The sequence below is a fragment of the Kogia breviceps genome, chromosome 10 (assembly GCF_026419965.1).
Source record: "Kogia breviceps isolate mKogBre1 chromosome 10, mKogBre1 haplotype 1, whole genome shotgun sequence".
In the NCBI taxonomy this organism is placed as follows: Eukaryota; Metazoa; Chordata; class Mammalia; order Artiodactyla; family Physeteridae; genus Kogia; species Kogia breviceps.
In genome coordinates this window covers 35,804,474-35,816,347 of record NC_081319.1, presented here as the reverse complement: position 1 = coordinate 35,816,347, position 11,874 = coordinate 35,804,474, and the positions used below count along the sequence as shown (strand labels likewise).

Below are 11,874 nucleotides of genomic sequence, written 5' to 3'. Positions count from 1 at the left end.
GGCGGCGCGGGCGGCGGCGGCGGCGGGCACCGGGCACCGGGCACCGCGGCGGGCGAGCGGGCGGGCATGGGGGGCGCGCCGAGCGGCCCCGGCGGCCGGGCCGGCATCCTCGCGGCGTCCCTCCGCTAGAGGGGGGGACCAAGCCAATTCTCCTTTGCAGCAAAAAATTACATGTATATATTATCAAGATAATATATACATCCGATCTTATTTTTAAAAAAAAGTTTATTTTGCTCCGATTTTGAAAAAGAGGGAGCGTGGGTGGCCAGCTGTTTTTTATAAATTATTCTTATTTTCTGTTATCTGTCCCCGTCCCTCCCCACCCCCTGCTGAAGCTTGAATAAGGGCAGGGATCGCGGCTCCTACCTATCGGTCACCCCCTTACCCGTTCCTTCCCCGCCCCAACGCCTAGCACAGTGCCCTGCACACAGTAGGCGCTCAATAAATGTTCGTGGATGATGATGATGATGATGATGAAAAAAATGCAGCATCAACGGCAGCAGCAAGCGGACCACGCGAACGGTGAGCAGCCAGAGCCTGGGCACCCGCTGCCAAATCTAATCCTTGTCATGGTCCTCCTCTTCCCACCCCCCTCTTCCTTCTCATCCCCCTCCCATCTCTGATGCGCTGGTGGGTTGAGGGGGTTGGAGAGGATGCCTCTAGCTCGGTGTCATCTACATAGAAAGGGGAGATGCGTGACAGCCACTCCGTTCTCCCCTTCAGGCCTTGAATGTCAGAGCTAATTCTGCATTTGTGGGGTGGGGGCGGCCGTGGAGTCCGTGGAGTACTGTGCCGCCTAACGGGCGGCGAGCCGAGGTGATTCGGCTTCAGTGTCCTCGGGCTCAACTTTCCTCCAACGCTCCCGAGCGATGGAAAGGGGGTGGCTATGAGTCTTCAGCCGGAGCCCCCTTTCCAGCCTCTTCACCTCCTTCCCCGGCCCCTGGTTAATTAGGAAGAAGGTCTCCGGTGGCATCCGGAAAATTCTAGGATTGCCAGGTTTCAACCTTCTCGCCGGTGGGTGAAGCATCCCCCTACCCTTGAGAGGGAGGCTGGGTCTCGGAGTCGCCGGCCAGGGGGTCGGGTGGAAACGCGTATTCCCGCTCGCAGCGCCGCTGTGCACACGTCGGTAACCTAGCAATGCCCGGAGAGTCGCTGACGCTGTGAGGCTCTGCGCCCCAGCCCGGCCACGTGCAGTTACCATGCCGGCCCGGCTGGGTCGAGGGAAGGGGGCGCAGCTCCTGGCCAGCTCTCTTCACTTCTGCTTGGAGGTCACTGGAGTCCCCCACAACCCTCCATGGGCTTGCAGCCTTCCCGATGAGCGCTCCCCAAGGGAAGACTTGGGGCGACTCCTCCCCTGGCTCAGACCGTCTGCTGCCCAACCCTGAGGCCCCCTCTCAGGCTGCTGGCCAGGCAGACGTGTGCTCGCTTTGACTCTTCCTTGCTTTTTACTGAGCAAGAATTGGTTTTGCAAATACCCATCCCTCTACCTCTGCCACCACGCTCACTTTGACTTCTATCTCAGTAAGGAGGTTGTGACCAGAGGCAGGCAGGTGAAGGGGAGACCTGCCTGGGTCTTGGCCTGACCCCAGGCTGGAGAGGGCTTTGCACATGGAACCCTCTTGGGGTTCTACCCTGTGTGCACTTGGATACCAGCCTACACTGAGGTGATTCCTGTTTAGGCCTTGAGGGCCCCTGGCATAACCCAGCCTGTCTATCCTAGATGTAAGGGTGCAGGCTGCCTGCCTTGTCTGTTTCTTTGGATGCTGGCTTGGCTGCTGCAGCTGCAATTTAAAATGCAAAAAAAGCCCTAAAGATGTTTTCTGTTTTCCAAAGACTGTGGAGGAAATGAGTCCCAAGCATCATGAATTTTCATTTGGAGGAAGTGTCAGTGCATAATCTAGGTATTGGTTATGGGGCTTTTGGTATTGCCCTGGTGCCAGTGGAGGATTTTTTTTTTCCATGCTGAAAAAAATGCATTGGTGGCTATGGAAAGATGTTGGAGTAACACCCTGAAAATGATTAAGACTGTTGATTTATTGCCACTGCTTTTGTGTGTGTGTGTGTGTGTGATGGTAGTTATTTTGAAGAAAAGCTGCTGTATGTATCTGTTAACTCATTAGAGATACATGGGTTTTAAAAGTCAGAAAAGATTTGAAATAAATGTGGGAATGACCTCAGTTTGTCTGAAGGAATGCACTGAAAGACTCCTTGTGAAGACACGGATGTAGGAAGTTACTAACCCATTAGGCGTGATGCAGCAGTGGTCCTGTGTTACTGACACTTTGGGCAGGGCTTGTGGACTTCTCTTGCTACTCTTGCTGGCCAAACCCTGCTTCTGAAAAATAGGACATGAAGTTTCAAATGGAAACATGGGGATGACTTCCCTCCTGTTCTTGATGGGAAACCACTTTAGCTTTCTTCTGACACTGGATTCTCATTGTTTTGTTTTGTTTTTTAATTTTCCTTTTTCTCCTTCTTCCCAGAGGCAAACTATGCAAGAGGCACCAGGCTCCCTCTTTCTGGTGAAGGACCAACTTCTCAGCAGAATAGCTCCAAGCAAACCGTCCTGTCTTGGCAAGCCGCGATTGACGCTGCTAGACAGGCCAAGGCTGCCCAAACTATGAGCACCTCTGCACCCGCACCTGTAGGATCTCTCTCCCAAAGAAAACGTCAGCAATACGCCAAGAGCAAAAAACAGGGTAACTCGTCCAACAGCCGACCTGCCCGCGCCCTTTTCTGTTTGTCACTCAATAACCCCATCCGAAGAGCCTGCATTAGTATAGTGGAATGGAAGTATCCTTTTTTGGGGGAAGGCTTTCTCTTTTTCTCTTTTACCATCTGTTCTTTAAAAGGATTTGCTTTCTGAAATGGCACTTACAAAGTGATAGCACATTTTGGAATGTGAGCAACAGAAGAAGTTGTGTGTAGAGGGTTTCATGGTATATAGTTTCCTATCTCCTCTGGGTGCAGAGGGGTATCTCTCTGGGTAAGTATAGGCTACTGTGTGTGTGTGTGTGTGTGTGTGTGTGTGTGTGTGTGTGTGTGTAGTGGTGGGGGAGGGAGTGACAACCTGAAACTTCAAAGTGGTAGATAATTAAAATATGAAATTAACCTTTGGTCATTTGACACTAGATGGTTAGTTTAAATGCACCATTGTTTTTTGGCAGTGGTATGCAATGAACCTATTGCAAATAAGGTATGCTGATTAAAAAAAAAACTGTACTAGAAATAAATACATTTTTGACCTTTAGTGGAATCTTCTCATTTTGACGTTTGGAATTTGCTTCGGAAACTCCAGTTAATGCTAAGATGGCTTGTAGATCTGACATTTGGTGAGTCTGATTGTTCAGGTAGCTACAAATATGAACACTTGTTTCATAGGGAGGGAGCAATTTACTCATCAATGCTATGACTTCCTGGAATTTCCTTTTGACAAGTTCCAAAACAGCATTTGAAACGTGAGCGTGAGGGAGCATGTGAAGGGAGAGGTTTGTGTGTGCCTCTTCTTTCAGCACCCGTGTGGGTTAGAGCACAGCCCTCTCAGTGGAGGAATTTGCAGTTGCTGCCTTTATAAAAAAATTCTGTCTGTGTCCTTGGACTGGAGTTACATTACTGGGTGTCTCCTTTGTATTTTTAAAACTGAACTCCGACTGCCCCAGGAGGATTGTTAGGGCCCAGAGCTTGGAAAACTAGGGTGTGCTACCTGCTCACTCCCTCCCCTAAACCTGGAGACCAGGTTCCAGTGCGTGCCACCCGTCAGAAAAGGTTGACTGAGGCCTTCTTTCTGAGCAAATGGCTTTCTAATTAGTCAGATGATTCATCGGTTTGGGTAAAACATATCATTTCCTTCTCCCAGAAGTATATTCGGAGTTGACCTGGGCCTTAGAGCAGTTCCTAAGCATGGGAAGGAGTATGAATAAAGGGCTTCCCCACGGAGGCTGGGGGGAGGGGAGGGACGGTCATGCTACAAAGGGAGGGGGTCGGTGACTCGGGCTAGAAAGTGGAGGTGAAACCCCCCCGTATCATTTGAGGGCCTAGCTAGGTAGCTCTTTGCACGCCCTCTGTCTTAGCTGGCTACTTTCTGTGCTCTCAGAGAGTTAAAATGAGGTAACTGTCTAGAAAGGTTTTGGAGAGAGTAGCCAAGTGTAGGATTTGAGGGGTTTTCATGTGCTTTTTCCTTTTTAGAACAGATGTCTCCTCTCCAGAGGGAGTTGCGGTGTCTCTCACATGGCTGGGGTTGTGTGGATGTGTTTTCTCTTTAGGTTCTTTTTGAGTCTGAGGACGAACACTGGTGTCGGCCCAGGAGGGAGCCAGCTCTGCAGGGTGTCCCTCAAGTGGCATGGCAGCAGTGAGAGGCACAGACTGTACTTAGCCAGAAAGATCTCGTCCTCCTCAGGTTGGCTTGATGTGGCTGAGTAAGCAGAGGCCTCTCGGTGGGGTCATTAATTTCACGTGGAGTGAGCTGGGAGGCCTGGTGCTCTTTGTGCACAGTAGTTTCTCTTTGTGCACAGTAATTTGTATATAGTAATTTATGTGAACGGAGTGAGTTGCTGGATGGTGCTGCCGACTCCCGTTCCCGCGCTGCCAGACATGTGTGCAGGAATTAGGGGCTGTGGCTGCCAGTGCAGGGAGAAGCCGCCCCTACAAATGGGGAAGTTTTCAGAATAGATCCTGAAACGATACATGATTTGTTTTTTTCAAATGACAGTTTTCTTCAGGTTCAGGGAGCAGGGTATAGGCAGCCTCCTAAAGCCAGCAGTGCCAGGCCCTGTCAGCACTGCAAGAGTGAGTTTTTACCTGCTGTTTGCCTTTACATGCAGGCAAAGCAGAGTGTCCTGCACTTGGGGAACGAGGAAGGAATATTTAGGATCAGACCCATCCGTTTCTCTAATGCTCTGTTCTGCTTGGCTTGTCAGAATCTTGTGGCAGTGGGTTAGGATCCACCAGTACCTGGAGTCTGAAACTGGACCACCGTAAAGAAAAAGTACTCATATGTTTGCTTTCCTGAACAGCATCAGTACTTCTCAGATTTGCTGGTTTATCATTTAGGGAGCAGGAAATTAACAAGGCAGAATGGTGGTGTGGGGGAGGGGAGACACAGTAAGTGTGTTTCCATATAGGATAGCCCTGGGGCAATTGACTTTTAAAATTTTGGAAGGAACTGCCAAATGGACAAATGAAAAGGAGATTCTGAAGTCTTTTTAAGGTGGACTGCCTTAAAGTTGGGTCCCTACATAAGAGATTTTGTAATACTAGATGAGTTAAAAGAATAACTATAAGGGAAGGATAACTGGCTTTGAAAATAAGCCCATCAAATTAGTAAGGGAATAATGTCTTTCATGGCCATATTTCAGTGAGTGTTAAAGTTCTGCAAGAGGCTGAGGCTTCATGGAACTCATCGTATCCCCAGAGACATGAGGGGTCTCTGTTTCCTTCAGCATCTTTGGATTTCCCAGAAGGAAATCAGGATGAATGGAGAAGGTCTGTGCATATCCTCAAAGCTTTAGGACTTGGAGATATTTAGTGAAACCGTGGCCTTGCCTTTTGTGGGTGAGCGTATGGGAGAAACAGTGTTGTACAGCCAAGCCGGAGTTGGAGATTAGATTGGTGCTCATGAAACGTTGCATTTGGAAAGGCTGAAAACCAAGAGAGGAAAAACTGTCATTTTGGCAGATGTCAAATTTTGTATTGCCAGTTTTGACAGTGTCTCTTAATAACACCAGAAGGTTTAAGCAAGTATCTGTTGAAGGCTGCTCTCAGAGTGATTCTTCCAGACAGACCCCTGAGATTTAGAAATGTGAAATCGAACTCTGAAAGTGTCTGGTGGTGATTTCTTATGGCCTTTTATTTAATTTGTTTATAAATTGAACACAATAACAACACGTTATAAATGGAGTTCCGGTCCGGCTCTAATCTAAAACAGTGATAACCGCTGATTAGTAAGGAAGAAAGCAGAGGAGGGAGGTGAAGCCTGGCTTGCCTGTTACAGCGAGGGATTGGAACAGCCACAAGATGGTCACAGGTGGAATGGAGAAGGTCCTTGGTGACGTGTCCTATCCCATTTCGGACAGGAGATTCAGACTGACCCAGCCAAGAAGAGCCTCCAAGAAAACGGCTGTAACACATGGTGACAAGGATTTGTGGAAGAGGTTTGTCTCATGATGGCTTTTCTTTGTGTCTACAACAGCCAGGAATTTAGCTCTCTGAGGCCCTTGTTGCTGTGAAAATGACACGAAGTAGAAACCTGTTTCACACAGTGCCCTAATTGGATGTACTTTTAGGTTTTCATATAAAATGTCCAACAGAAGAATGAGTGTAACGTGATCCTTGCAACAGAAGAAAAGGGCGTGGAGACGTCATTTGATAGGAAGATCTGCTGTGAGTTGACCACTATTACTCCTGCTGGAAACCTTGTAGTCACAGCAGTCAGTTGAATGAGGATTTGTGGGTAAAATTTTCATTTAAAAAGCAGTTCAAAAGTGGTGTGATTGGGAGTGTGATGAAAGAGATGGTTTATATTGGTGTAACACATATATACCTTAACAAAAATTTTCAGACCATTTGACATATTTATATTATTGGCTATTTTTGCCAATTGTGTGGCCTTAGCTATTTACATCCCATTCCCTGAAGATGATTCTAATTCAACAAATCATAACTTGGTAAGTGTCCTTAGAGTTGCTGCTTGTCCTGATGTGTGCTTGTCATTTACCTCTATACTGAAGCTGGAAGCTGGCAGCTGGCTTTCTGGGTGGTTGAAATTAACAGCTATGCATGTGATGTTTCACAGAGCTTTGCAACAGTGGTGTGTTTTTGTTTTGTTTTTTACCTGTATTCTCCAATTTATACTGAATGAAAGTGTTTAAAGTCATGAATCTCGTATAAATAGATGTGGAACTTTTCATGGAAGAGGTTTGTAGCAGATTTTAAGATAATTTTTCTCTCCATATAGGCTTTTTTTGTCGACCGTTCTTTTCCTGGTAATGTTAGCCTTTTTTTTTTTTTTAATCCAGTGTTATTTGGGAGTTGTGGGTACTATTGGATACTGTGGTTAATTTTTCTGGTAAGTAGAGAGTTATCATAGCTTCTGTACCTGAACTATTAATTTTTACAGAAGTAGAACACAACAAAACGAATCCACGTAGCGCATAATTTGGTGCATGTACCGTAGAGTATTGAAGTTAGTCCTATGAAATGCTCCAAGATAAAATGATTCTATGGTGAAATAAATTGGGATACTTCCATATACCTTATTGCTCTCTTAAAGATGTGTAGTGCACATTAACTCAGTAAAAGCTCCAGGAAAGTCTGTAGTTAAAAAAACCAGTTTCATTTTGTTTAACTCAGCTAGTCCCTAAAAGTAATTGGTCATGGATTCTTTAAACATTTTTTTGGCAGAGTGCATCACAGTGTTTCATGGAACTTCCTTTGGGGAAGGTTGATACAGTTTTTAAAAAAGCACTGAAGAGCACTGGAGTGTGCCTAGGAGTTGTCCCAGTGGACTGTCAACCGGCTGTATTTGGGGGCATTTCCCAGACCCTTTTTGCATTGCCGTTTACCCACCTGTCAGTTCGGGGGATCGGATGAGAAGATCACCAGGGTTGTTTTTACTTCTGACATCCTGTAATCTTTCCTTGATGATTCAGAAGCCATTTCAGGATTTTTCTGGTGCTGCAGCATCCTCTTTGCAAGGATCAGTCCCTCATGAGTGGAGGCCGTGCAGAAAGGAGGTGAATGAGGGGCTGGTCCCGGATAACAGGAAATTCTCCTATTGTTTTGCTTTCCCCTCTTTTAGCTGGTTCCATTTGGTTTTGGTTTCTCATGCTGAAGCTGTATTTTAGTAGGGCTGGATGTTCTTAGCTGAGTGTTGTAAAGTCAGAACTAGTGAGGGGAGAGCTCTGCCGGGTTGTGTAGATGTTGACATTATGCTCTTATGATTTTAGACTTCATGGTTTATGTACAGGATTTCATGTTACATTTAAAATGTGTGGCACATTTCAGATGTAGGGCTTTTGTAGTCTGCTGTGTAGGGAATTTTAAAAAATTTTGGATACTGCTCCTGAAAGTACAACTGTAAATGGGAGTTGAATACACATGTAAAGACTTACTGTTAGTATATATTTATACTGTGCTAGAGATGATCTGTGTGACTTTGGATATTTTAAATACCTTCTGATTTAGTTGTAGACATGTGACTTTAGACAATCATTTCAAAGTGAAAGCAGAAGTAGTGAAAAGCCCCCATCAATGGGGCTAGATCATCACAGTCTAGGCCACAGATGGTGTCAGCCTTGTTACCAAATTTAACAATGTGGATGGTGACCCAGTTTGTTGCTTTTTGTAGCTCAAGAGAACATGATTAAACAAACTTAGAAAATAGATACCTTTCTGCAAGGCAGATTAATTGAGATCAATGGAATAATTAATGTAGCTGCATGTGTAAGTCAATTAATATTCTGATTTTTTTTCCCAGGGAAGTTCAGGGCACTAATATAAGTACTGCTGGGCCATTTGGATTTCTCAGCTAATAAGTGAGGGAATAAAACATAGGAAATGGATGAATCTCTCTTCATCCCCCTGGCAGTCCTTCCCCAGTGGATCTTTTATTGACAGTTCTTAAAACACCGACCTTTTGTGGGTGGGAGAGGGCAGTGTGTTAGTTTGGCAATTCTTTCTTAAAAACCCAACATATATTTCTTTGACCTCTTAACATTCTGAAACTTATAGCATTCAAGTTTGTGTCTTGTGTTCACTTGGTTGGTCACATGGCCGGATGAGTTTAATCTCTGCCTAACTCTTTAAATATTTCCTTTCTCACTGTGGGAAGGGAAGATCTTTGTGGATTTCCCCCGACTCTTAGCAAGGTCCCATGCCATGTCAGTCCTCCTGCCAGGGAACAGTTTTTTTTTTTTTTTTAAAAAACATTTGACCCAATTTGTACCAAAGTGATTGCTCTATTTTTGGGATCGGTTTAGAGGCAGCTGAACGAAGCTTATTTTTCATCTGTAGTAAATACCTTTCAATTAATGTGAATGGCAAAACAAAGGGCAGAGGCTGATACGGATTGCAAAGCTGTACGTGTCAGGGAGCTGGTGGTTTCCTTTGCCTCCAAGCTCTGTCGGGAATGTACATGTTGAGCGCTTAGAGTACGATTCAGGACCGGCTTTGTGGAAGATGTTTCTGCCTGTTACAGGTAGTTTGCAGTGAAATGATTACTTTTGTTGGGTAAGAAATGTGGCCATCTCCCTTGGTCCAATGTGCGTTTGGTCTGGGTTGTACCTAACTGAGCCAGCTTTGGGGATTTGGAGACTACCTTGGGGGCAGCAAGTTTTCCCAGGGTTAGATTAAAAAAAAAAAAAAAAAAAATATATATATATATATATATATATATATATATAAACAGTCTCAAGCTTCTATGCAGCTTTCACTTGTGGACTTGCAGGGACTAGTGGAGGCTGCAGCCATGGAAACGGTGCAACTCAGTTCCCACAGCAATCTCCCTCCTAGATCAGTCGGTAGCAGAATTTCCTCAGTTCCACTTATTGAAAGTGTATATCATTTATTTAATTTTTTTCTTAGCATGGGGCAGGGGGCGGGGAGCGCTTCTTTATGGAGTGTCAGCGTGGGAATGATCACAATCCTTTACCTCACCGTGTTGGAAAATGCTTTATTTCGCTTCCCTAACTTCAGTTTCTCATAAGTCACAAGCTGACTGACCGCTTCAGTCTGGGCACCCTGCTACTGGAACTCCCACCCCACCCCCAGGCCCCGTTCTCCATAGCGCTGACTGGCCTCAAATTAGAACTGTCCAGAGAGGGATGCCCAACTGCCAGCCCTGACCTTCCTTGATGTCTGCAGCCGCCGAGGGTGGGGCGTGTGGCCTGGGCCACTCTGTCCCTTTACCAGGTGCTCAATAAATGCTTTTGACACTCACAAGAAGGTTTATTAAGTCTTTGACCCTCTTTTTGCCCTCTTTCTCAACTTGCGTTTGTGTTTTTAAACTGCTGACACTTGGCCTCTATAAAGCTCCTCATGTCTTCCCCTTCCTCTCCATTCACATTGCGGTCAGATGGCTTTTGCTAGAGGAGTGATCCTGAGGTTTCAGGGTAGACCTGCCGCCCGAGGGAAGGCTGGGTGCTCCTTGGTCTACCCAACCTTTTCTGGTTCACCTTCTGTGCCTCTCCTTCATACCCAACCCCCACCCCCGTCTGTTAGGCCACCAGCTGATCGTAAACACCCCTCCCTGCTCTTGTCCACCTCCTGGCCGCTTCTCCATCTGAAATACCTCTTCCACCCTACCACCCGTTCATCACTGTCACTGTCCTTAGAGCTGCTCAGGAATAATCTCAAAGGATGTGTCTTCTGTGAAGCCTCTTCTGACCCTGATTAGAAGTAACACTCTTATCTGAACCGCTCCGCTGGCACTTTGCATATAAAACCTCTTATATTTTGGTAATTTATGTGCACATCTTATCTTTGTCTTATCAAGCCTCTTCAGAATCCAACTCACAGTGAAACATTTTGGAACCCCAATAGTGCTGAGCCTGACGGTGTGTAGAAGATGTTCATAAATGCGGGTTGTTGAGGACCACTGAATGAACACTCTCAGGAGAAGTTCCTCACCCAGTCTTTCCTCTGAGCCGTACTCAGGATGTCCTTGTGTGACAGGTTCCTCTACGGACTCTTTCGAGATCCTTGGCGGGGGCGGGGGGGGGGGTAGGTGGGAAGTTCCACGTGTTTACTCCTGAAAAGCTGAGCGTCTCGTGACCCTGCTTCTCATGTACCCCTGGCGGAAGGCACCGTGGGAGCTGGGTTTCTGAGCTGAGCAGCCTTGTACGTTTTGTGCTCCAGCTCCAGGGCTCGGAGTAGCAGAGTGGTGGAAGCATCTCTGGGAAGCAGTGCTGGCTGAGGACTCCTGTCAGGGGTACCAGATGCCTTATGAGGGCCAGGAACGCTGTGGGACAGCCTACTTTGATTGCATTCTCTCCTCCATGGCCGAGATTCCCATGCAGTGTTTCCTGGGCTTAAAAAGCAAGTTTATGGGCTCTGCATGGTCCATAGTTTAGCATCTCACATAGTGAGTGGTGTGAATTGAAATACCTGAAACAGTTTCATAACCTGTCTCCTTGGGCTTTGCCTAGAATGTGGCTTTTATTTCCGTACCTCATTTCCGTGGCTTTGCTCTGTTGTCTTTCTGTTTGAATTGCGAGTTTATTTCTGCATGTCTAGATGCCGTTTTTCTAGGAGAGCTTGTGTGCTGCCCTCAGTTCAGCCTTCCCTGATCCTTGTCCCCACCTTCCACCCCACCTGCATATGTGCAAGTAGTACTTGCTTTCCTCTTTGCAGATGTTCACCCCTTTCCGCCTTATTCTATAACTGCTGTGGAAAGTGGCTTGGTGTGTGGGGTGTAGTTCTGCACATGGGCTTTGGGCTCTGACAGCCTGGCCCTTTGGCTGATGAGCCGAGTGACTTTGTTTTTGTTTTTTAAAATTAATTAATTAATTTATTTTTGGCTGCATTGTGTCTTAGTTGCCACGTGTGGGCTTTTCTGTAGTTGTGGCGAGTGGGGGCTACTCTTTGTTGTGGTGCGCGGGCTTCTCATTGTGGTGGCTTCTCTTGTTGTGGAGCACGGGCTCTAGGTGCACGATATTCAGTAGTTGTGGCTCGCAGGCTCAGTAGTTGTGGCGAATTGGCTTAGTTGCTCCACGGCACGTGGGATCTTCCCAGACCAGGGCTCGAGCCCTGGTCCCCTGCACTGACAGGTGGATTCTTAATCACCGCACCACCAGGGAAGTCCCGAGCTGAGTGACTCTGGATGAAAGTAGCATATGCTGAGTCTGACTGGTCTCGATGGTGTCATGAACTTAACCCTGT

At 46.6% G+C, this 11,874-nt stretch overlaps 1 protein-coding gene across 10 annotated transcripts in view; it reads left to right on the top strand.

Annotated features, from left to right (window-relative positions):
• Positions 1-342: 342 nt before the first annotated feature.
• CACNA1D (calcium voltage-gated channel subunit alpha1 D) overlaps positions 343-11,874 on the top strand; it is a 328,454-nt gene continuing 316,922 nt past the window's right edge. For 5 of the 10 annotated variants that reach the window (XM_067043912.1, XM_067043915.1, XM_067043911.1 and 2 more), the window contains exons 1-3: positions 343-522; positions 2,484-2,793; positions 6,557-6,662. In XM_067043912.1, the coding sequence (XP_066900013.1) occupies positions 456-522; positions 2,484-2,793; positions 6,557-6,662 (483 nt within the window). In that variant the 5' untranslated portion in view covers positions 343-455. The remainder of the gene's footprint in view (positions 523-2,483; positions 2,794-6,556; positions 6,663-11,874) is intronic. The other 5 variants (XM_067043916.1, XM_059075736.2, XM_059075735.2 and 2 more) reach the window with 1 other exon arrangement.